Below are 22,922 nucleotides of genomic sequence, written 5' to 3'. Positions count from 1 at the left end.
AAAATTGTTAATTAGATGCAATAAAGACACTTTTCAGAAGCTAAACATTTGTAGACATATTACAAATTTAGTTGCTATATAATAATCGTCATGCTGATTCATTAAAACGTAGCTTGGATTTCACAATATACGGTCGCTGATTTATTAATTTAGTAGACAAAAATTAAATTTGAAGGCAGAAATGACAGTTTAAAGAAGATGCGTTAACAACAACCCAAATACAATTACTTGACAAAAGTAGAGAGCTCTAAAAACCGAAGAGGGTATTTTACGAAACAAAGGACCAAACGTCGGTAACCTGGCATTTTATTTGAAATTGTTAGGTCGAGCAGCAATAAAATTTCTCACCATGTGAACTCATTTCATGACTCGCGCATCTTTACATCTCAATTCAGTCGGCACTCAATTTTATAGCGCTAAAAGCATTTTCAACACGTTTTGGGGTGTGACGGAAATTCCCGGGCGATAATAACGCGCTGAACAACTAATGTGGCAAGGTGTGAGTCGTGGTGCGAACGGTGAATAGGCTGCATTGCATAATAAGTAGCAATGGTTTTCATGGAATCGAAACACTGGTTAAATAGCTTTTTTTTTATTCTAACAGGGGAGATTTATCAGATTTTACTCGTAGCCTATTCATTTTAGACTATTGAGCATTTTCAATTATTTAATAAACAATTTGTGTATTTTTGGGTTTAATAACATCTGTGGCGTGGTGCAAGGTGTAATAGAATAATTTAGGCATGCACCGCGCGCAGGTTCTTCCTTGAGTCACATTTCAAATGGTTTGACTATAAGTACCACATACTTTTAAGTTAGTTAGTTAATTAGTAATCGTTTTCAATGATTCACGGTTATTTACAGTAGATTTGAAAGGGATACATGATTTTGATACAAGCAACTGTGTCGAAATATCGGGAGCTCATTAAAGGCAATCATTGAATTGAACTCACTCGTAGATATTTATTGATCAAACTATGCAATATCGAATTAATATTTAGCTTATTTCCCACGGAAACACGTTTAACATTAACATAATACTCACTGACAAAAAATAGAGACAGATATATATATATAAACATGGAAACATAGAAATGAACAGTAAGAAACGACAGCCTAAAATGAGCAAAGCATTGAAATCGCAGTTGTAATTCTGACGCGTGAAAATGTGGCGATGTTATCGAGCATCTTTCGTGTATTTCCCATTTTCCCGCGGTATTTTCTTTCAGTTCCCGGGCCATACCCCGTACCGTACGTCGTTCACCGCGATTCGATATCCTGCTGTCGACACGTACCTCTCGTCAAAAATTGATACATCCTTACATGTCTGCCCGCATTTATTCGCGTTATTCACTATTTCTGACGCCATTTTATTTTATGAGTGCACTTTATCTTAACAGCTTCAGATGTCGAGTGAGGCTGTACTCTTCGAGAATCTTTGATCATTGGTTGAATTTAACGCGTCAATAGATAATGGTTCATGAATTGCTTCATTTGGTTACATATAAGTTCTGCATAGCTCTATGTTCTAACTTCTAAATGGTGACGTTCATAAATAATAATAAAAAATTGAACCGACTACAAAAAAACCATGAAAATAATTTTCTACCAGTCTGAAGTCGGTGCCTCATCACGAGCCAGTAGGAGTGGACCTATAATCGTCTACCTCACGTACGATCTATATTATATTGGGCTTCAATCACTCCTTCAATCCAAGATATAATAGTTTGATATCAACTGCTCGTCACCTTTCATGAAAGATTGCTTTTTTCGATGTAGAGACGTTCATATTGAGGAGTCCTGGTGCTTCACCACCCGTTCCATTTCACCATATTATTATGCATTACGAGGACCATAAATTGCGTAGCAATAGCAACTGTATTAAAGAACCTACTTAATTGAAATTCAACCCGTGAAATACTTGTTACCTATTGAGTAGTAATTCCGATGGACAACTGTGGTCTTCATCCTCAGTTCCACTTCACCAAATGATGATTTTCAAGAGTAAATGCGCGAGTTACTACTAAGTAAATATATCCAATTTACCATAGGTTTTCCTACAATAGGTATTTGAAGAGTTCCGCGATTTCCTTAATATTCAATCAACAGATCCTGATTTGGTGCTTATAGGACCTAATTGAAGTTATTTCTATATGAACGCAAAAAATCTAATCGGTTCATAAATGATACGGAGTTCTGAGGTAACAAACTTTCTTTCTTTCTTCTTTCTTTCTTTTTTTTTTGGTAGCCCTTTGGTTTATCGGAGTTTAAAAGGTATCCAATCATTTGGAAACAAATATTCATTTAACAAACAAACAAAGTTTCGCAAACTTTTGTTTCATAAATGAATCGTTTTATAAAACCACATTTCACTAACTGATCATTTCACAAACTCTTTATTTAACGAACCGTCATATGACAAATCATTACTTATACTCATTTACTTATAATACTTATTTGTAATGAAATGTCTTCAATTCAATCAACTTTTGCGTAAATTAGACATTTAGGTACCTAAAAGTTGCGCAAACGAATGTTTTACACATAGCTATAGGTACATACGCAAGAAGCTTGTTTTTGTTCAACGCTTTACTTCCAAGTTAAGGTATAAGACATTTCGTGATCTATTTTATGGCAAGATAAAAGTTTCAGGTAGGTAACTGTTCAATTAATCGAATTTTCATTTATTTAGTTCTGGATCTGGGGGCTAACAGATAAAAAAAGTTGGTTTAACTTCGTCCTGGATAAGAGTTCCTCGTAGATATCCGCTGTGGATTTCTTTGGCTTGTGTTAATTACGTAACCAACGTTAATAAAGACTGTAAACATAGTTTGCTAATCTAGACACGCGGTAGCGTGTTTAGCCAAGTTCAAGCTTGGTTCAAGCTAATAGAACTGGCGAGCAGCACCGTGTATATTAATATTACTTAGTACCCACTTAAGCCAGGAACGGTCTGACTATTCGATCTTTTCAAATGATTTTAACCGACTGCAAAAAAGGAGGAGGTTCTCAATTCGAGTGTGTTTTTTTTTGTATGTTTGTTACGCGATAACTCCGCTAATTGTGGGCCGAATTTCAAAATTATTTTTTAGTTCTACATACTTCTGAGGTGGTCCCATTGACTCCAAGTCAGGATCTGATGATGGGATCTTAGAGAAATCGAGGGCAAACCTCGAATTTTTAAAGCACACCTATAGCGATTTTGGCATTTTTAACATCAAGTCAAGTATTTACATTCAGAAAGTATCATTTGGTGAATTGGACCCTGATAAAAATGACAATGTAATGATTGCAGCCCAATATATGTATGTAGGTGAGGTAGACGACTGTAGTTCCACTCCTGCTAGCTCGTGCTGAGGCACCGACTTCAAAGTAGTAGAAAATTATTTTCAAGGTTTTTGAAGTCGGTTCCATAAATTGTAAAAAAAAACATACGTGAGTGCGTTCACGATGGTGGCGCTCCCCGCACCCGTAATTTTATAGTTTGCTAAGTTAAACTTAATACGTTTGTTACGACGGGATGTAGACCATGATAACCTTTAATGAGGTCTCAATACAGTTGCACGCATCATGATTACGGGTAGATTGAAGAATTTGCGGGTGAAGATTAATGGTTAAACGTAAACCGTGCTCGCTCTGCCCTCATTCTTGCGCGTTGAGTGCGAGCAAGTATCTCTTGTATAGTACCTATAGGTACACTGGTGAATTTTTCAATTAGTAGAAAAGGCCGCTGCAATAACAAAATAATCATCATCATCATCATCATTCCAGCCTATATACGTCCCACTGCTGGGCACAGGCCTCCTCTCAAAATAATAAACAACAAAAATTAAAGGACATCCCTGTGCAATTTTTTTTTCGGTAACCTCCCAATTGATTGTTTTTATTTATTTTTATACACATAAAACTCAAAAAAACATTTAAGTTGTTCTTGGTAGCTAAGCTAAGGTACGGATTATACATATGTGTTCATGTAATTAAGGAGTTCATTCAATTTCAATACCTCATGTGGAGGTAAATCTAGCTAAACTTATTTGGTGCTTTTGATTATGACTTCCTTAATAACTGAAAAAATAACTGGCCATGTGCGTGTAGAAAAATACCAGAGTTCTTTGTAGGAAAACCTCCATGATTATCCTACGGAACCGTAAAAAAAACTAGGTTAAAAACTGTGAAACCTAAGTTAAGCAAAAACAGCGATAATCCAATTCTGGCAGAGGAAAATAAGTAGTATTTACTAGGAACATAGCTAGTTAACATTGATGTGACACCGCGTTGCGAACCTTTCTGGTAATGACAGCGTACTACTCGTGGCAAGAGCCCTTTTTACGAGCGCTATCAATTTAGTTAGTGTAGAGGAAAGTTTAAGCACTCTCGTAGGTACGTAAGGAAGGAAAACATTAGATATCTCTTCCTTAATCATGGCGGGTAAACGGTGCTCGCTGCTCGCCTCCTTTAACAAATATTTTCGTCGGCGCTTTTTATGAGTTTCTTTAGATGTAGGTACTTAGGTATTACGGGAAACTCGACGTCAAAATATCGCTATGTCTGTTTGCGTTCGGCTGAAGCGGTCCTTGACATGGGAATTTTCTCTTTTCGTTGTCAGCCTGCCATTTTCAGATGTCGGGTGGTCGAGATATCGATCGGTGCTATCTTTGTTGAACATTAAAGCAACCGTGTGCTCATCAGTGACGCGGTGTGGACCATCTAATTTTAAGGGATGACCTAGTTGAAAAAATCGGTCATCTAAAAAGGTCCCCCTAAAAGCCGTATACGTACCGCGTTAATATTTTAAAATAACCTGAGTTAGCTTATACATAGTTAACTTATTAGGTCATTGAATTATTATTTTAACCTAACAAACCTACCTATCTACTATATGTATTTATTACCCTTGTGACAGTACATTTATACCTAAGGTCGTCTAGCAAAAATATCAATTTAATGTTAAGCTGAGTTTAGTAATGTCAAAATATAAGGCACTGTCAAGCTTAACCTACGGTTAAAAGACAATTCTACAGCACCTGATTTTCAGAACAGTGGTAATTATTTTTTGATCTAAAGTCGTATATAGTCGTATACCTATATTTACTGTTAAATATTACTACTGTTGTATAAAAAAAACACAAAATAATGTTTCAATTAAGACTAAACGTAGAAATGATTAAGTTACAACTTAATACCTAACTTCCTAACTTAAAAAGCTTCTTAGTTTTCATGTACATACCTACATTCCAATTTAGTAACCTTATATATTTCCCAATTCCTACATTTTTATTTTAAAGCCAAATATTACAAAATATCCACTATACATAATCGTAGATAGACGAACTACTTTTAAATAATAAGTAAAGCAGAACTTATCTAAATGGGCACCTTCTTATTTGTTAACATTATTTTGACCTCGTTAATAGCCAGTTAAGCTCATGTCTCCGGAGAATACATCAACAGTATTCAGAGACACGAGGTAATCTAATCCCTTACGTCACCAGTATTTCAATGTTAAGGTGACTCTTCCACAAAGGGACTACTATTACGATACATTCTTTATGAAACGGGCCCCGGGGACGCCGCAGACTTAAGCGGTTTACTGCTACAGGTAATCCGCCCCACACGGCCAAATTATTACGTCATTTCATTAGCTGGCTGATATTAAATAATATGAAAAGGCTGTCGTAATCAACAAATAACGATTTATCTACCCCTACATCATTTTATAATCTGGTTAATTGGTGAACCTCATTAGGATGTGTAAGTACATTATAAAACTAGCTGTTTGTCCCGGTTTAGCACGGCTTTATTATTTTTTCCGATATTTTACCAAATAGATGCAGTCGTTCTGAAGTGATGCGCTTACGTTTATTTGACACTTGATATTAATTTATACAAGGTTTTTTTCATATTATGGCGACGTTCGACTGACTGTGACACGATGTGAGCGACAGATGATAATGAAGAGGTAAAGACAGGAGATGTTCAAGAGGTTTATTTGTAAGATAGAAGGCACAATTGTGCCTTCAAGATCCCTTAGAGGGTTAAGTAAAACAGCATACAAATGTGTGATGAAACTTGTTATAAAACACTGTAGTTAACTGCACTGCGAAACTGTTATGAATTATGATCGAATAGATATTGATGTCAAAATAATAAAAATATTTAGTACGTCCTTATAGTACGGCTGATGATAGCAGAATGAATTTTGACATAAAAACAAAGTGCTGAATTTGAAAGTACAGTGGATATTTGAAAATTAAAATATGAACTGAATTTTAAAAACGAACCAAAACATGAGATGAGGATGAGGTTAACAATCGACAAGGCTTGATCAGCCTTGTTACAACTAAACACCTCTTTAAAAAAAATTCGGCCCTTTTTAAGTGTGGCTAATAAATGTTTCAATACATTAATCCATGTTTATAGTGCTGGTACCGAACATCAAAGGTGTGACTAAACTTTGGGTCAAAATTACTTTATTATTATTATTGTGTATTAGTTGACTTTGTTTTACACAGAATAGAGTTAATATACAAAATACAAATACAAAATACAAATATTTTATTCATATAACATTGTACACGGTAATATAAATCATGAATATAGTTTAGTCGTAGTCGGAAAAATACTGCGCTGTCGTAATCTTCGGTGCCGTTATTCCGGTGGCATTTTGTTCACCAAAATTACAGATATGGCAGCGAAATTACTAATTATGCTCATTATCATTTAATCTAATGGTAGTATCATGTTAAACTCCCTGATTTCGCATTCGATTTATTAGTGATCGAAACTACGTTCGAATATTAGGAATTAAGAATAAAACTTGAATAAATAATTTGAAACTTTAATTCATTGCTTTATTAATCTATTTATTCACGAATATGCACATATATATAAAATAAATTACAGTCACGTAAATAAATCATTGTAATAGTCCATAAGTTCAAAATAATTTCCTGTGTAAGACGTAATTAAACTGTCAGTAAATATCGTAATTACGGTGGCGTCTTTTTTTCAATGTCGCATTGCTGCCTAGTTATTGAATTTAAATAGGTGCCTCTTGTATCATTGAAATCCTAATCCAAAGGAGTAGGTATCTCAACAAGTGTTCATTTTCACCAAAAGTAAAAAAAAATTGCCTACCGAAATTACGTAAAAGAAATATTTGAAAAATTCACCCAAAATAATCTGAAATAATTTGAATAACTATAAATAAGTTACTATAAATTTTAAATACGAATATTGCAAAGTATAGGTAGTGCAGGAACAAACAAAATTGTGTCCTGGACTGCGCTTTACATGCTTTTACTTCGAAGTGACAATTTAGTTAAGAGTTAAAGAACGATCTCCCGGTTTACATTTCCGTGCCGGTGGCAGTATAAGCTGCAGCTCCTCGCGAACCGCTGACGGAACAGGATTATCTTCGATTTGAATTCAACGCCAAGTCTTCAGAATATTTTATTTGACACATCTTTTCCAGATTCCGTAGGTTGCAAACCGTTTTACAATTTTCCGTACAAATACAGTCAAGCTCAAAAGTAGCTGGACTCTTCGTAAGTACTTTGTCACTGTCATTAATTAAAAACATTTCAAATTTTCCTAGTGTTGTAGTGTAGGAACACATTCGTCCGGTGGGCGTATCAATTAATTTAAAATTGTAATATTAACTTTTTGTTTTCGTGGGCATCACAACATCGACGTCATAGTTCCTAAAAACAGATTTAGGTACCTATCGCTTATACCTTCTGACTTATCCCTATTGACTCACTTTGATTGATCTCCCTGTACATATACAACAAAAAAACACAATCAAATTTAGCACCGCCTCCTATTTTAATAATCGCTTGTTTTCAATACAAAGTAGTATTTTTAACCGACTTAAAAAAGGAGGAGGTTCTCAATTCGAATGTATGTTTTTTTATATGTTTGTTACGCTATAACTCCGCCAATTGTGGGCCGACCGTCAAAATCCTTTTTAAGGATTCCGTAGTCAACTAGGAACCCTTATAGTTTCGCCATGTCTGTCCGTCTGTCTGTCCGCGGCTAACACCATCCTGCCGTGAAGCAGCAGTGCTTGCACTGTTGTTTTTCGGCGTGGAGAGTAAGACAGCCGCTGAAACTAATGGCACGTGAGGTATCCTATCTTAGGCCTCTAGGTTGGCAACGCGTCTGCAATACCCCTGGTGTTGCAGATGTTTATGGGCGGTGGTGATCTCTTACCATCAGGAGACCCACTTGCTCGTTTGCCATCCAGTCGATTAAAAAAAAATAGTAGAAAATTATTTTCTAGGTTTTTGAAGTCGGTTCCATTTTATGTTATAAAAAAATTACTACTCAAAAATGGACTAATTAATGTATCGAAGCAAGGAATTATCACATACTTCGAAAACTTTTAATTCGGGTCGGGTGGCCGGTTTTTGTTGTTGTTGTTGTTGTTTCGGTTGTATCGGCACCTACGGTCGGGCACTGATTATGTGTGCCGGTATTTAAAGTGATTTATTTATTACTAGAGCGTGGCGGTAGAGTCCAGTAGCCTTTGCGAGGAAAGTAGAGACATCATCCTAAAGTTCAATTTTATTGCACATCATACCTAAATAATGAAGTCTTACTGAATTTGTCTGTTTATGTTAAGTAAATCTCATATAATAAAGCAATGTTTTGGTTGATGTTACTTGAACGATAAATCATTGCATCTGTCTAGGTTATTTGTTACTTATAGGTAAATTAAATTATTAAGCATCTTGCGATAACTTGGTAAGTAAAAAAAAAGTGACTTTTAGCTAAATTTAATATGTACGCTTCGCCAAATAAATAGGCAAATAAAATTAAGTACTTTAAGTCGCGCTGTCATCGTACATCCACCATTATTTATCTCTTACATTTTTTCTGCATTTTTTTACCTTGCAGCGGTAGGGAAAACTCGCTAAGTAGACACTGGAAAAAATATCCTCTGATAAGAAGAGCCATATAAAAAACTAATTAACTAGGTAGTATAAATTCAAGACTATACTGATTCTGAACAAAACAAGCCGCCCTTATATATTTAGAAAACATTGTAAATTTAGTGCCTTTATGTGCCGCGTGATTCACAACATCAATGGGAGTCCGCTCGGCGGAGCATCGAGCCCGCGTTCTATAAAAGCGCTCGTCTGCGGTCGGATGGCTAGTTGTAAGGTAACAATGGGGGCGCAAATTTCACGCAACATTATGCCGGCCGGCAGCCGGGGGCAGCAACACCGTGGCCCGTGTCTGGCGTGCAATCGATGCAGCCCCGCCCGCCCTCCCGGCCGCAATGTTTCCACGACTTTCCTCAGCCTGGAAAGCCCGGGACTACAGCTCCGCGCCCGTACCACTTTAACTCGCTCTTTATGGGACCGGTATGGCTATTGTAAACTCCGTAATACCGCATTCGCTTTGTTCGCCAATCCGGCTATTAGGATATTGTTTTACAACCAAGGTTTAGCGCAGTAACACGAGTAAAGCTGAGTTTCTGTTACAAAATGTCCAGATTACCTAAACGTAAGTTTATACGTTTAAATGGCAAATTGGTTACCAAATATACTTATGTCATTTGGCGCCACTTGTGACAGTTTCGGTGTCACCACTTGCGATACCTAATAAGCCAATTGCCTAACACGATTAACATGTACACACCTACCTACATGACAGTTAAAGAAAAGTAATAACAAAACTGACTTCAAAATTGTAACAAAAAATGGAAAATAAAAGTTTTAGTTTCATTAAAAGTTTAAGTAGTTGTAGTTTTATCTCTTAAAAAATCTAAATTAAATATGCCAGTTATTTTTTGACATCGGTGCGACCTATTAAGTTCAAAAGATATATTTACATGAGCTCTATATATTTACACAAGCCCCAACAACAAAAAAATAATTTACTTAGGTACTTAATGAATCATTACTTACTAATTAATAAGTTTTTCGTTTTAGTACCTTTCCTCAAAAAATTCATTTGCGTTTTTTGCGTGTGTGAAATATTTTAGAATTACGCTGTAAGTCAACTACACATTTTCCTAGTGACTGCATTTCATACACACTTGCTTATCTAACTATTTCATAAACTACTGACCTTATTTTGAAGAAACTTCAACAGTACCCTTACGAATATTTTTGCAATCCAAGTTATAGTTATATCTGATAAACATATAGGACGCGGATAAACATATAGGTACATCCGTACATACAAACACTTAGATACCTACGTGGCACACATGTTTAGGAACTGGTATTAACTAATTTAAACAAAAACTTGGCATTTCTGAAAATATTACACCGAAACATGTTTAGTTAAACTCGATTTATGATGTGAGTTATCCGGGTTTCTTTCACTATGAACTATGATGAGAGAGTCTCACGGTAGTTTCATGTTCAAATACGTCATTTAATTGTGTCCAATTAATAACCTCCTTTCTTGAAATCAATTAAAAACGGTATTAGAAGTAAAAATGATTTACACGAGTCAAATATTACTTTTTAGGGTACCGTAGTCAACTAGGAACCCTTATGGTTTCGCCATGTCTGTCTGTCTGTCTGTCTGTCCGCGGCTAAGATGACCGTAATACTAGAAAGCTGTAATTTGGTAAGAATATACGTATCAGCAACGCCGACAAAGTGGTAAAATATAAAAACAAAAACATTTTTTTAGGGTAGGTACCTCCCTTAGACGTAAAGTGGTGTTGATTTTTTTTTCGACACCCTATAGTGTTGAGTATCGTTGAATAGGTCTTTTAAAACCATTGAGGGGTTGCCTCGAGGTTTTTTCGATTCAGTGATCTGTTTGCGAAATATTCAATTTAAAATGTATTCAAAAATGTTCATTAAAATCGACCGTCCCCGTCTAAAATCTAAATTGATGGGTGGAAATTTAAAAAAAAAATTAATGGTAGTAGTTAAGTATAACAAATTTACAAGGGAAATCATAACGGCTAAGATTGCTTGAGAATTGTTAGTAGTTAAAGAGTAAATATCAGCCAAGGTATATATCTGACACATCTACCTATTAAAACTTGGAAGGATCCGTACACAATACGAAATCCTTAGAAAAATATTTCTTGATTTTTTCGTAATGGCTACGGAACCCTATCTTGGCCGTGTCCGACACGCTTTTGGCCGGCTTTTATTTTATTGACACGTACCTACTATAAAATTGGACCACAGACCCTGGGTACGATATTGCCAACGCATTCAAAAGCGCAGGGAACACTATCTTTAATAGTTCCTAAACTTTGAAATCAGTATATACAGCATATTAAAATAAAATCTGAGATAATCTCATACATAACTATTGAGCGTACTTGACAGCTAGGTACTTCCCGGGTCTGACAGCAGAAGTTGAATTTATGTCACGGGCTGCTCCAGGAGGCAGCTGTCTGAGCATAAACAACGGCATTAACATCGATCGAGCACGACGCATCAATTGTTCTAGTTTCGCTCGTGACAAACCAGACAATCAACCACAGAGCTAATAATACGAGAAATAGAAATGTCACCTGATCTAAAAGCGAGAGCTGCCTGTGTCCCCAAATACGCTAAGTATAATTAATTTTGTCTGCTCAGTCCGTAACGCAGTTAGTTCGAAAAGCGGATTATTGCACAGATTACGCAGCTACAGTTAAAAAAATACATTTCACCGTACCTACCGTATTATACGAAAAGCTATGAAAACACAAAAGAACACGTACTTATTAATAGCAGGAGAGGCAAAAAAGTGGCGACATCGATTCTGGAAGGAAATACACAAGAAAACATTTCTATTGACGACCGGATAGCGAAGTGGTTAGAAAACCTGACTGCGAAGCTATGATATCCCGGGTTCGATTCCCGGCCGGGACAGATATTTGTATGAATAATACGATTTTTTGCTGTCGGGTCTTGGATGTTTAATATGTATTTAAAAATGTATTTAGCTGCATAAGTATGTTTATCCGTTGCCTATTTAGTATCCATAGTACAAGCTTTTGCTTGGTTTGGGACTAGGTCAAAATTGGTGTCAATAATGTCCCATGATATTTATTATTTATTATTCTTCTTCTTGTTATTAGTTCTGTATCTTTACGTTATAATAACTTAGAGTAATTAAATAGTTTGAACGAAAGCTATTGTCTGGGTTATTATCTAAACACGACTAAGTACGATTTCATTGTTCTTCAGTCGAGGTGCCCATTCATTACGTTGTTGTTTTATTATTTACTGAACAGTTTTATATTACAATAAACCTAATATTTATGTTCAGTTCAAACCTTCGATCATCAATACGTGTTCAAACACAAGAAGTTTCAATAAAAGTTAGTTTTTTTTTTCTGTGGGTTCTATTAAATAGTGTCAAAACTATTATTGTCGTGACATAGTGAGTGACATCGCGTTGTTAGACAAGGGAATTCATTATGGAGTTCCATAAGTCAGTTGACTTGTGTGTGTTCTTAACAGTGTGGAGGTGGAGGAACTGCATGAACACACATTTTTGCATAAACGTAGCTATCGTAAGGTCGCGGGTGGGCAAAGTAATTGTTTTAGTTCATTGTACTAAGTATATGAAAATTTTGGGTTTAACCAATCTTGTCAATCGCACATGCACGGCAGGACAGATTTACATAGTTTAATATTTCACGAACATAACCGACCAACTGCGTTTACGCAATCGTAGAGGCGTTTGGGAGTTATCGTTGTATGATATTATAAGCATATAGATATAAAAAGTAATCGGTAATCGTATACCATCACCATCAGGCGATCCGTTTGCTCGTTTGCCCCCTATACTTTAAAAAAAATTGTTGATTTAATAGGATAGGTACTATAAATGTTTTCGATGTAATTTCAACAATTTGTCACGCTGTTGAAAGCAAAGCGTCAGCGATCAACGACGCAATCTCTCGCCGTGCTTTGCAAATCGTTGATCAAAGACAGAACCACCACTGGCATGCCCAGTCAATTTATGTCAGCGTCCATACGTCGATTTATGTCAACTTCGCATAGTCGCCGTGTGCGGCGTACGGTTAATTCTGACAGGAAGATCCGCGTCTGTGTCAACTGAGGCACAAGCACGCGGATATGGTGAACTAGTTCATACTGTCGAGGACGACCGAAGTACTCATAGGAAATCTGTTTCCTATATGCGAGCTTAATTTCGTTTTGTTTGGTGTGTCGGAGTTAAGCAGTACGAATAAAGTGTAGACAAAAGAGACAAATTATTTATGAATGGAAGATGTATTATTGACGATGTTTATCAACCTAAAATACGTAGTTGGTCCCGTGAATGTTTTTGCTCAAGCGTTTAACATCAAAATATTAGGCAGAAGGAGGCTGTTCATTAATTTTTTATCACACTTGCTCGTAAACAGTGTCGTAACATGCAGGCTACCTTGATTGCAACCCCCCAAATAAAACCCTCGACCTTAATGTGCTTGTCATGAAACCCGTGGTCGGTAAATGAGTCATTGCGCGTACTAATTTTCATGCCATGAAGCCCAAGGTCGGTAAATGAGTTTGTTACTGCATGGTGTGCTGCTGCTCCGTGTGCGCGCTGCACACGCACGCCATGCACATGCTGCGGATTGCCAAGAGCGCAATCAGCGGTATCGGCAATTTTTGAAACAATATTACTTAGATTTTCTCTTACAAATATACAATTTTACTCGCAAATGTGATGAAAAACATTGTCTGTCGCACGGGCGGTACTAGAATTACGAACATCGACTCATTAAAGCCCTCAGTCTTCGACTTCGGGCTTATAATGGACTCTCGTTCGTAATTCCTTATTTACCACCCTTAAGACACAATGTACTATTAGAAGTAGCTACATTTTTTATTTATTTTTGCGCTAAATGTACCTAGGTAGTAATTAAAAGGTCCTCTACCGTAGGTATCTTCCATGACCGTAAAAGGAACGTGTCAGAAACGGAATGTCGAGCGCATATCTGCACTTGGCACGCGACAGCAACGGTGGGTTAGGAAACGTAGTGGGCATACTGTCATACTTTTCAATACAAAGAATATGTTTTTCATCACACTTGCTCGTAAACAGTGTCGTAACATGCAGGCTACCTTGGTTGCAACCCCCCAAATAAAACCCTCGACCTTAATGTGCTTGTCATGAAACCCGTGGTCGGTAAATGAGTCAATGTGCGTACTGATACTGCTGCGCGCGCTGCTGCTGCAGGACCAGCACACGCACGCTGCGGCACATGCTGCGGGAGGGGGAGGGCGGCGCTGCCAAGAGCGCAGCCTAAGGTATTGGCAATATTTGGAACAATTATATTTTTTTCTTTTACAAATATAAAATTTTACTCGCAAATGTGATGAAAAACATTGTATGTCGCACGGGCCGTACTAGAATTACAAACATCGACTCATTATAGCCCTCAGTCTTCGACTTCGGGCTTATAATGGACTCTCGTTCGTAATTCATTATTTACCACCCTTAAGACACAATGTACTATTTGCCTGACACGTTGTTATTACGGTCATGGTATGATACGGTGTAATGAGTAGATAAAGACTAATCCATCAATATGTCAAACAATAAAGTGATTCAGTCGAATATCTACTACAAGTAGGTGTAGGTACCCTTTTAAAATAAAAATGTAAGTAAATTCGGACGTTTATTTGAGTCAGTAACGGTTTTTAACAATATCTTTAGAAAGTTCTCGTCCGTGCGAGGGGCAGCGAGATATACGCTGGAAACGTGACGTGAATAGGGCCGTCCTATAAATTATTTTTTGTTCAATTCGTATGTAGGTAGTAAGCAACTTCCTATGTTAGCCCGGTTATTAACTTCAAACGTCCAGTTGCCCCTCAGGGAATCCAAATCAAAAGTTAGTGGGCGCGTTACACCCGCGGCACGTTCGCGCCGCTATAAGTATCGCTATACAGTACTTAACTACTTAGTTTACTGCTATTATACTCGGCCAACTATCTTGACGCCATTGTACCTACGTTGCTATTATTTTTGCGCTAAATACTTACAGCAGCAGTAGCAATGCAGAAAACTGACAATGAGTACTAAAAGTAAAATAAACAATGTAATAAATATCCGCGAAACAATATTTAGATCTTTATAGGTAGTGTGAATATTGAAAAGGTTAAAAAAATTGTTCATACAATGGTTAGTTTTGCGAATGAAGTATTTTTCCTACCCTTAAGTCTACCCTTCATGACTGTAAATAATTAATTAGGTAATTAAATAGGTAATGTTTTAAACTTACGCGATTTTATCGATATTTTCTGGACATTGACTAGATAGTAAACATTTATAATCAACTAGTGTTTACGCGCGTCTTCGCGCACGCAAATCATTAGATTAGCAGTTGAATTGAAATTCCTCAATTTTACTAAATTCCCGCGGAAATTGCCAAAAACTACGTCGTGGTAGTTTTACTGAAGTTAAATTGTAAACACTGTGGAAAATTTCAACAATAGTCAGATATATCTAACGGGTGAGATTTTGAGATTTTATCCCGATCACGTGGAAAGTTGAAATTCTGTTGCAACTACAAAAGAGGGTTGGTTTACGAAATCAAAGGTATCCTTAATTTACCCTATTGACCCTTTATTTGAAATTGTATTTTATAGACAAAAAAATATGGCTCTTAGAACCCATTACGGTACTTCCCGTTTACAAAATACAGGAAAAAATGAAAAAATGTAGAGATTAAATATGGTGCAAACTTGGAAAATCAGAAAGTTTAAAACGCGTTGAAATGAAACCCTTTTAGGTGCTTAGTGCTTACCGTTGACATAGAGTTATTTGAATTATTATTAAGAAATTTGACATTAAAGAAGTTCGGCTTGTAAATTTGCGCGGAACTGAAGTGCGTGAATCCGACTCGCACTTGGCCGGTTTATTTATAATATTTTCAAAACATTCCTTTCCTTTTAATCGTACGATGAAAAATAACATGGTCGCATCGGAAAACTGCGAGACCGTCAATAGGAAGGTTCAGCTAAATCAACCTCTGTCGGCGATGCGGGAGGGAGAAACGGTATGAGGAGGAATCAAATCAAAATAGCCTATGTTACTCCCTTTGTTATAGTTAGATATAGGTACATCAGCTATTTATTACCTGCAAGTGAAAACCGTTACGGAGATTAGATTAGTCTGAATAAGGAGTAAGATAGATAAAAGTAAAAAAATGCTAAACTGCTATTAGTAATAGTAATAATAATAATTAAAAGCTTTTTGCTACTAGTGCATAAGAAACACTTCGATTTTGTTTATATGTATAGATAAGAGATCTTGGCTATATGTAAGTAGGTAGTTCCGATAAAAGTATAAAACCAAAGCTGCTGTAGATACACCTCCCTTCTACCCCTATCAAAGAATTAAAACAAGTGAACACCTTGCCTACTAAAGACTGCTCTAGTTTACGCCTGCTAGCAGATTATTGTCCTACATCAATAAGATGTAAACTTGATGCAAAGCAATTTTTCATGCGAAATGTTTCTGACAACAATTTCCCTTGCAGCATTATATAGGTCAAGGCATTGCTATGCTGGCGGGGGGCGCCAGCGCAATCAACTTAGACCCGTTATACGCTCCGCCTTACCCGAGTCAATATTGCCAAAGCAACTTGCTACATTTTAAACCCATTTTAAAGTAAACTCACTCCTACACCTTATTGTTAAATTTCTACTATTTTTTAGTGAACATAACAGAACCAAAGAGTGCATTTAAATGGACTTTAAATAAACACTATTATCAAAGCTAGGGAACTCTGCCAAATCGGGCGGAAGGATGAACGTGGCAACATACAGCGACATGCTGCAGATGGTTTTTGGCTGTTATTATTTTTAATTAAAATTATTTCAAACTTCAAACTCATTTTATCGCACCTATTGCCATTTTAATTAGTCAGTTTTAGGGCGATACTAAAAGAAGTGTTCATTATTTCTTAATGTTAATTAAAATTAAAAGCACTCCTCAACGCTGTAATAAAGTCGCACTTTCGTTGACATTCTTGCTGAGAATAATTAAATGGGCACTGCGTACAAAATATGAGCAGTGTAATGAGGACCTAATGGGATACCGAAGTCCCAGTGAGTGAGCCAGTTCCCTCTGTAAATGGGTCAGAGGCTATTCGGGCCGCTCGCCCCGCCGCCCGCCATGCGCCACCTTACCCCGTGCTGTGCCTCCTGCATAATTGAACACGCGGTAAATTATTGTCACGCCTGATAAGAATGCCACTTTTGAATTCCTTCTGTGTTCGAACGCGAATATAAGAACGATAAATTAGCTCGCCTGCTTTATTTGTTGTTCTTGTAAAGCTCCCCTTTCACAGGCTATGCTAAGCGAGACAAGGTCGATATTGCTTTTTCATGAATTATTATTTTCTCACCCGTCCTTTTTGGTAGTGAAGCGGCTCAGCTTATACATAAAGATAGATACACATATGAGTAACAGGAACGTAAAATAATATATGGCGTAGTATATCAGTATCTCGCCTCATATCATCACTTGTGTCAGTCATTTAAATCCATTGTTACGGCGCGGGAGCGAGATTACATTTAATCAGGAAACGCGTCGCAGAATGAAGGCATATGAACCGTAATGAGTCCTGTATGTAAAATAATAATATGTTAACAAAGCTGCCTTCAGAATTAAGCAATTTGTAAGACTTGATGAAGATAAATTTATACAAGGTTCGAAAGTAATAGCGTTCCTGTTTGCTTATTTCTCACAAATTAAACAAATCGTTTATATAAGAAACAGGATATATTTGAAGAACGTAATTGTTTGTTGTTTCAGGCAGCAGTTCCGGAGGGGATGACGTTTCCGGGGCCGCTGCCGGACGTGGCGGAGCGCTGCGGGCGTTGGGCGCCGGACTCACTCTCGGCGTCGGCGTCCGGCAGCTCGGACGAGAAGCCGACGCCGCGGCGGCCGCGCTGGCGCATCGCGCTGGCGGCGCTGGTCGTGCTGGCCGCGCTCGGCGCCGCCCTCGCGCTGCCGCTAGCGCTGGGCGGTGGCGGCCGCGCTACACCTGAACAACGGCTTACTACCATTCGTCGTATGCTGCGTGATTCTCCCCTCGTCGACGGTCACAACGATTTAGCATGGAATGTCCGAAAATTCTTACACAACAAGATAGGCGAATTCAACTTGAGCGCCGGCCTCGAGGGCCTTGAGCCGTGGGCGCGGTCGCGCTGGTCGCACACGGATATCCCGCGGCTGAGGCTCGGTCAGGTCGGCGCTCAGTTCTGGTCGGCATACGTGCCGTGCGGCGCGCGGGACCGAGACGCGGTGCAGCTGGCGCTCGAGCAGATGGACGTCATCAAGCGCATCGTAGAAATGAACGCCGCACATTTAGCTTTGGTGACAGATGCAACAGAGCTGCTGGAAGCTCATCGCGAAGGCCGCATAGCTTCTTTGATCGGCGTGGAAGGCGGACACGCTCTCGGCGATTCTCTGGCAGTGCTTCGAGCGTTTTATCAACTGGGTGCCCGATATTTAACTGTGACTCACACGTGCGACACCCGGTGGGCCAGGGCGGCCGGCACGTCCGGCGGGCTCACCGAATTCGGGAAGGCTGTCGTGCGCGAGATGAACAGGCTCGGCATGATCGTCGACCTGTCCCACGCGGGCGAGGAGACCGCGCGGGACGCCTTAGACACGTCGCAGGCGCCCGTCGTGTTCTCTCATTCGGGAGCGGCAGCGCTCTGCAACTCGACGAGGAACGTCCCGGACGACCTGCTGCGCAAGATCGCCGCGAATGGCGGAGTGGTCATGATCAATTTCTACGCAAAACTGGTGACGTGCGGGGAGCAGGCGACCGTGGAGGACGTGGTGGCGCACATAAACCACGTGCGGAAGGTGGCGGGCGTGGAACACGTGGGGCTGGGCGCGGGCTATGACGGCATCGACGCGCCGCCGGCGGGGCTGGAGGACGTGTCGCGCTACCCGCACCTGCTGGCCGAGCTGCTGCGCGACCCGGCCTGGAGCGAGGACGACGTGCGCAAGCTGGCCGGCATGAACGTGGTGCGCGTGCTGCGCCATGTGGAGCGCGTGCGCGACCAGTGGCGCCGCGCCGCCGTGCTGCCCGGCGAGGAGGCGCCGCACCCCGCGCGCCGCGGCGACTGCGTCTACGGACCCGCGTGACGCAGGCTGCGCGCCGCGCCCACCCGCGGCCCCCCTCGTACTGCTCAATATTGACACTTGTTGACCGTAGTTATACATGTATATTAGTGTCCAAATGTGATTTAGAGATTAAAATAACGACCTTTAAAAATAATACCTGATGCACAAAAGTTTACCTAAGGAGCCGCGCGCGCTGGGCGCTTCGTCGGCGTCGCGTCGCCCGCGGCCCGCAGAACTCTTCTCCATCCACGCACACGACTTCGTTGACGAAAGCCCAATGCGATCCGCGATTTATATGATGTGAGCCAATACGGAAATATTAAAGAAATAAGTAATGTGTTTATAGAAAAATAAATATTCTTTATTTATAATTCTGGTGATTATTTATTTAATATCCGCAACGTATCTAACGATTTTCTACTGGGAAATTATTTAGCAATATTAAGTAACAAGAATTATGTATGTCACCGTAAGGTGGTCGAAGTCTACGATAACTACGAGCGAGCACGATCTAATGATATAATTCGATTGTGAAAAGGTACTACCCTGGTATGTTTCACCCAAGTTTCACCCATGAAACAGTTCCTAAGTAGGTAAGGACTGTAACAGGTGCGGCGGCCAACTAAATTATAGGTAGGTACCCAAGATCTGTTGTTTACTGGACTGACTATACTGTGTTATTACCTTACTTCCCTACACAGTACCTATATACCTACATGTTATCGGCACAAACATACTTTTGGTATTGGTAGATTATTCTGCCTTGTCACGATCGACTACCCATAGCCGCGATCGGCAAATTAATCAGCGCGAGCAACCGGCATGGAGGCCATCCTAAACTTCATTAATTTGACAGTGTGCACCACAATGAGGGCTATAGTTTTTTGTCTCACTAGATGGCGCACTGTTGCGTGAGGTTTTAAGTGTGGCTTTCAAAGTCTGTTACTACGGGCGTGAAAACAAAATTTAGATTAAAATCATATTTAATACACCTTAAAACCGTACCATAAAAATATCGAGCATGCCACAGTGTTCCATAGGTCCCGTTTTGTTCGGAAAAAAGGGAGGACAAAGGTTTCCGAAAGACAAAACTGTCTCAAAACTCAGACATTCATTGCCCCGGAACGCATATTTGCCATAATTAATTCCAGATATTGCAAAATATTCACAAAATTATTCTAATTATAAATAAACCCGCGTACCTCACCCAAAAACTATGAGATTTGACATTTCGGAGACCTCACGCTACACTAGCGCCTCTAGTGGCGAATTCATACGCGATAGCCCTCATTGTTGCATTGTTTTTTTATTCATGGGATACTTGACACCAATGTTTCCGGAGCGGTACTACTTAGGGATCTTTAAAAAACGAGCCTATCAGTCTCTCAAAGGGTCGGTAACGCACCTGTTGATACCCCTCGTGTTGAGAGGTGTCCATGGGCGGTGGTGGTTGCTTCCCATCAGGTAACCCGCATGCTCGTTTTCCCCTCTTATATATAATTATAAAAGTAAACCATGTAGGTAAGAAAACAAGGAAATGAACATCTACGAAGCTAGGCTGCTTCATCACATCAATCAGGGGCTACTACGAAATGCGCAAAACCGAACTGTAGTACTATTAGTTATTCCGTGACCGAAGTTCGTATCGTACGTACTACCGACCCTCGCTAAACGTCAGCGGGATGGCAAGATACGAAGTTCAATTTTCGAATTTCGTATTAGTAGCCCCTCAGTAGGCATAGTATTTACAACTTAAAATATACTACGGTAAGGTACTTATTCCGTAAAAAACTAATTTCCGAACAATTACCAACCGACTGATTAACTACGAATATTTTAGCAGCTAACAACAAATGACATGAAAATAAATCTTTATAAAAATGAAGCGCTTGAATCAACAGAATAAGCAGTAAATTGTGGTACAGTCAACGTCATAAATAAGTGATCATTTCTGTACCTTGTCTTGTCGCTTTAAATCGTAACACCGTTTCCTATGGATTTTCAAACATGACGTTAAAGTGACAAGGTACAAAAGTGATGACTTATTTATGACGTTGACTGTACTTAGTCTACTAGTTTGACCAATGGGCTCTTAACGCATTCACTGCCACCGACGCATATATGCGTTTTAGAATAATTATTCATACATTTTGAACGCACATGTGCGTCGGTGGCACCTGTGGTCAGCCAAGTCAAGTCAGGTGGCAGTGAATGCGTTAAATGTTTCACCATTTGGCTGCGAAGCTTGTGTGACAGACGGACAGACAGGTGAGTGACAGCCTTAGATGAATGATTGGTCTCGCGCGCTCGCTCGACTAGATACCGCGCTAACTAAAAACAAAACGTTCGTGAATGCGGCAACTCAATATTGTAGTGTGCGTAAGAACGGTGTAAGACAATTTGCAAGGATGCTAGTGTGCGTGACGAATTGTGTTGCCAGCTGCTCCACTGTTACCCGAATTATTGGGAAAATAAATTATTATTCTGTGGTCTATTAAGTTACTGGTTACAAAATGTATCTTGGGAAATACTTAGAAATTAAGAAGTAATTAAGAGTGAATGTATTAATATGTTTGTGTATAGGTTAGGCATAGGTTTCTTCTTTAATAAAATGGTAGGTATGATGTAGGTATATCAATGATCAGGCCTCACTTTTAATTAAAAAATATTTATATTTAAGGACATTAAATATTTACAAATTATTACTGAAAATTCATGGACATGGAAGTTTTGCGTACGTAACACGTTGCACCTATAGTTAAACCTAATATAATGTACAGGTTAATTAAGACTAAAATAAAAATAATTGTTTACAAAATATACATACATAGGTACATGCATACATACATACTTACATACATACGCTTGAAAAACATAACCCTCCTTCGGGCAGTCGGGTAAAAAGTTAACATTTCAGGAAAATGGGTAGAAATATGAAAAAAAAATTTTTTCGTTTCCCGTAATAATTCTAAGTAAATCAGCTGATCGGGCTTTTGACTGGGAAGACGAAAAACATTTTTAATTTTAAGACACATTCACCCCTTAATTAAATAGTGTCGGGTAACAATTTATACACCTTCAGTGTATAATATCACAAAGATAAACATTTAAAGTCGCTCAGCGAGCTATGGAAAGGGCTACCTATGCTCGGAGTTTCTCTAAAGGATCGAATTCGAAACGAGGAGATCCGACACAGAACTAAAGTCATCGACATAGCTCACCGGATAAGCAAACTGAAGTGGCAGTGGGCCGGCCATATCAGTCGAAGACCTGATAATCGCTGGGGCAAACGAGTTCTTGAGTGGAGACCGCGAATCGGCAAGCGTGCCGTAGGACGCCCTCAGACTAGGTGGAGCGATGATCTTCGCAGGTTAGCTGGCAAGAACTGGATGAGACTGGCCGAGGATCGTGCTCAGTGGCGTGCAACTGGAGAGGCCTATGTCCAGCAGTGGACTAAGATAGGCCGGTGATGATGATGAAACATTAAATAATATAGAACTAGGTTATGTATATATAATAATTACGTTAGATACTTAAATAAAATAAGTTATTAAAATTTATCATCATTTAATGATGATAACAATAAAATTCAATTTATTAAAATCTCAACCACGGGGAATTTGATTCTTGTGTACGCGGCAACACAGAATGGCGTTTAGGGTTCATGTTATTTTTTTTTATAATTTCGAAATTATACGATATTTACTGATGGTATGTGATCCCAGTGTCCTTCTTATTTCTTGTAGTATTATTTTTAAACAGTTTGACTGCGAAAACTGGCATTTTACTTCGGTTTATGACCAAAATTTAACAAAAATTCGGGACATGCGCATATTACACACAGT

At 38.9% G+C, this 22,922-nt stretch overlaps 1 protein-coding gene across 4 annotated transcripts in view; it reads left to right on the top strand.

Moving 5' to 3' along the window:
* Window positions 1–19,442, top strand: part of LOC141430388 (dipeptidase 1-like) — a 90,656-nt gene extending 71,214 nt beyond the window's left edge. For 3 of the 4 annotated variants that reach the window (XM_074091070.1, XM_074091067.1, XM_074091066.1), the window contains exon 2: window positions 17,752–19,442. In XM_074091070.1, coding sequence (XP_073947171.1) covers window positions 17,770–19,098 — 1,329 coding nt within the window. In that variant the 5' untranslated portion in view covers window positions 17,752–17,769 and the 3' untranslated portion in view covers window positions 19,099–19,442. Of the gene's footprint in view, window positions 1–17,483; window positions 17,563–17,751 lie in introns of those variants that run through there. The other variant, XM_074091069.1, reaches the window with a different exon arrangement.
* The last annotated feature ends 3,480 nt before the right edge of the window (window positions 19,443–22,922 follow it).

The sequence above is a fragment of the Choristoneura fumiferana genome, chromosome 8 (genome assembly GCF_025370935.1).
Source record: "Choristoneura fumiferana chromosome 8, NRCan_CFum_1, whole genome shotgun sequence".
NCBI lineage: Eukaryota > Metazoa > Arthropoda > Insecta > Lepidoptera > Tortricidae > Choristoneura > Choristoneura fumiferana.
The sequence above is the reverse complement of the archived record's forward strand: the minus strand, read 5'-3'. Positions and strand labels throughout refer to the sequence as shown.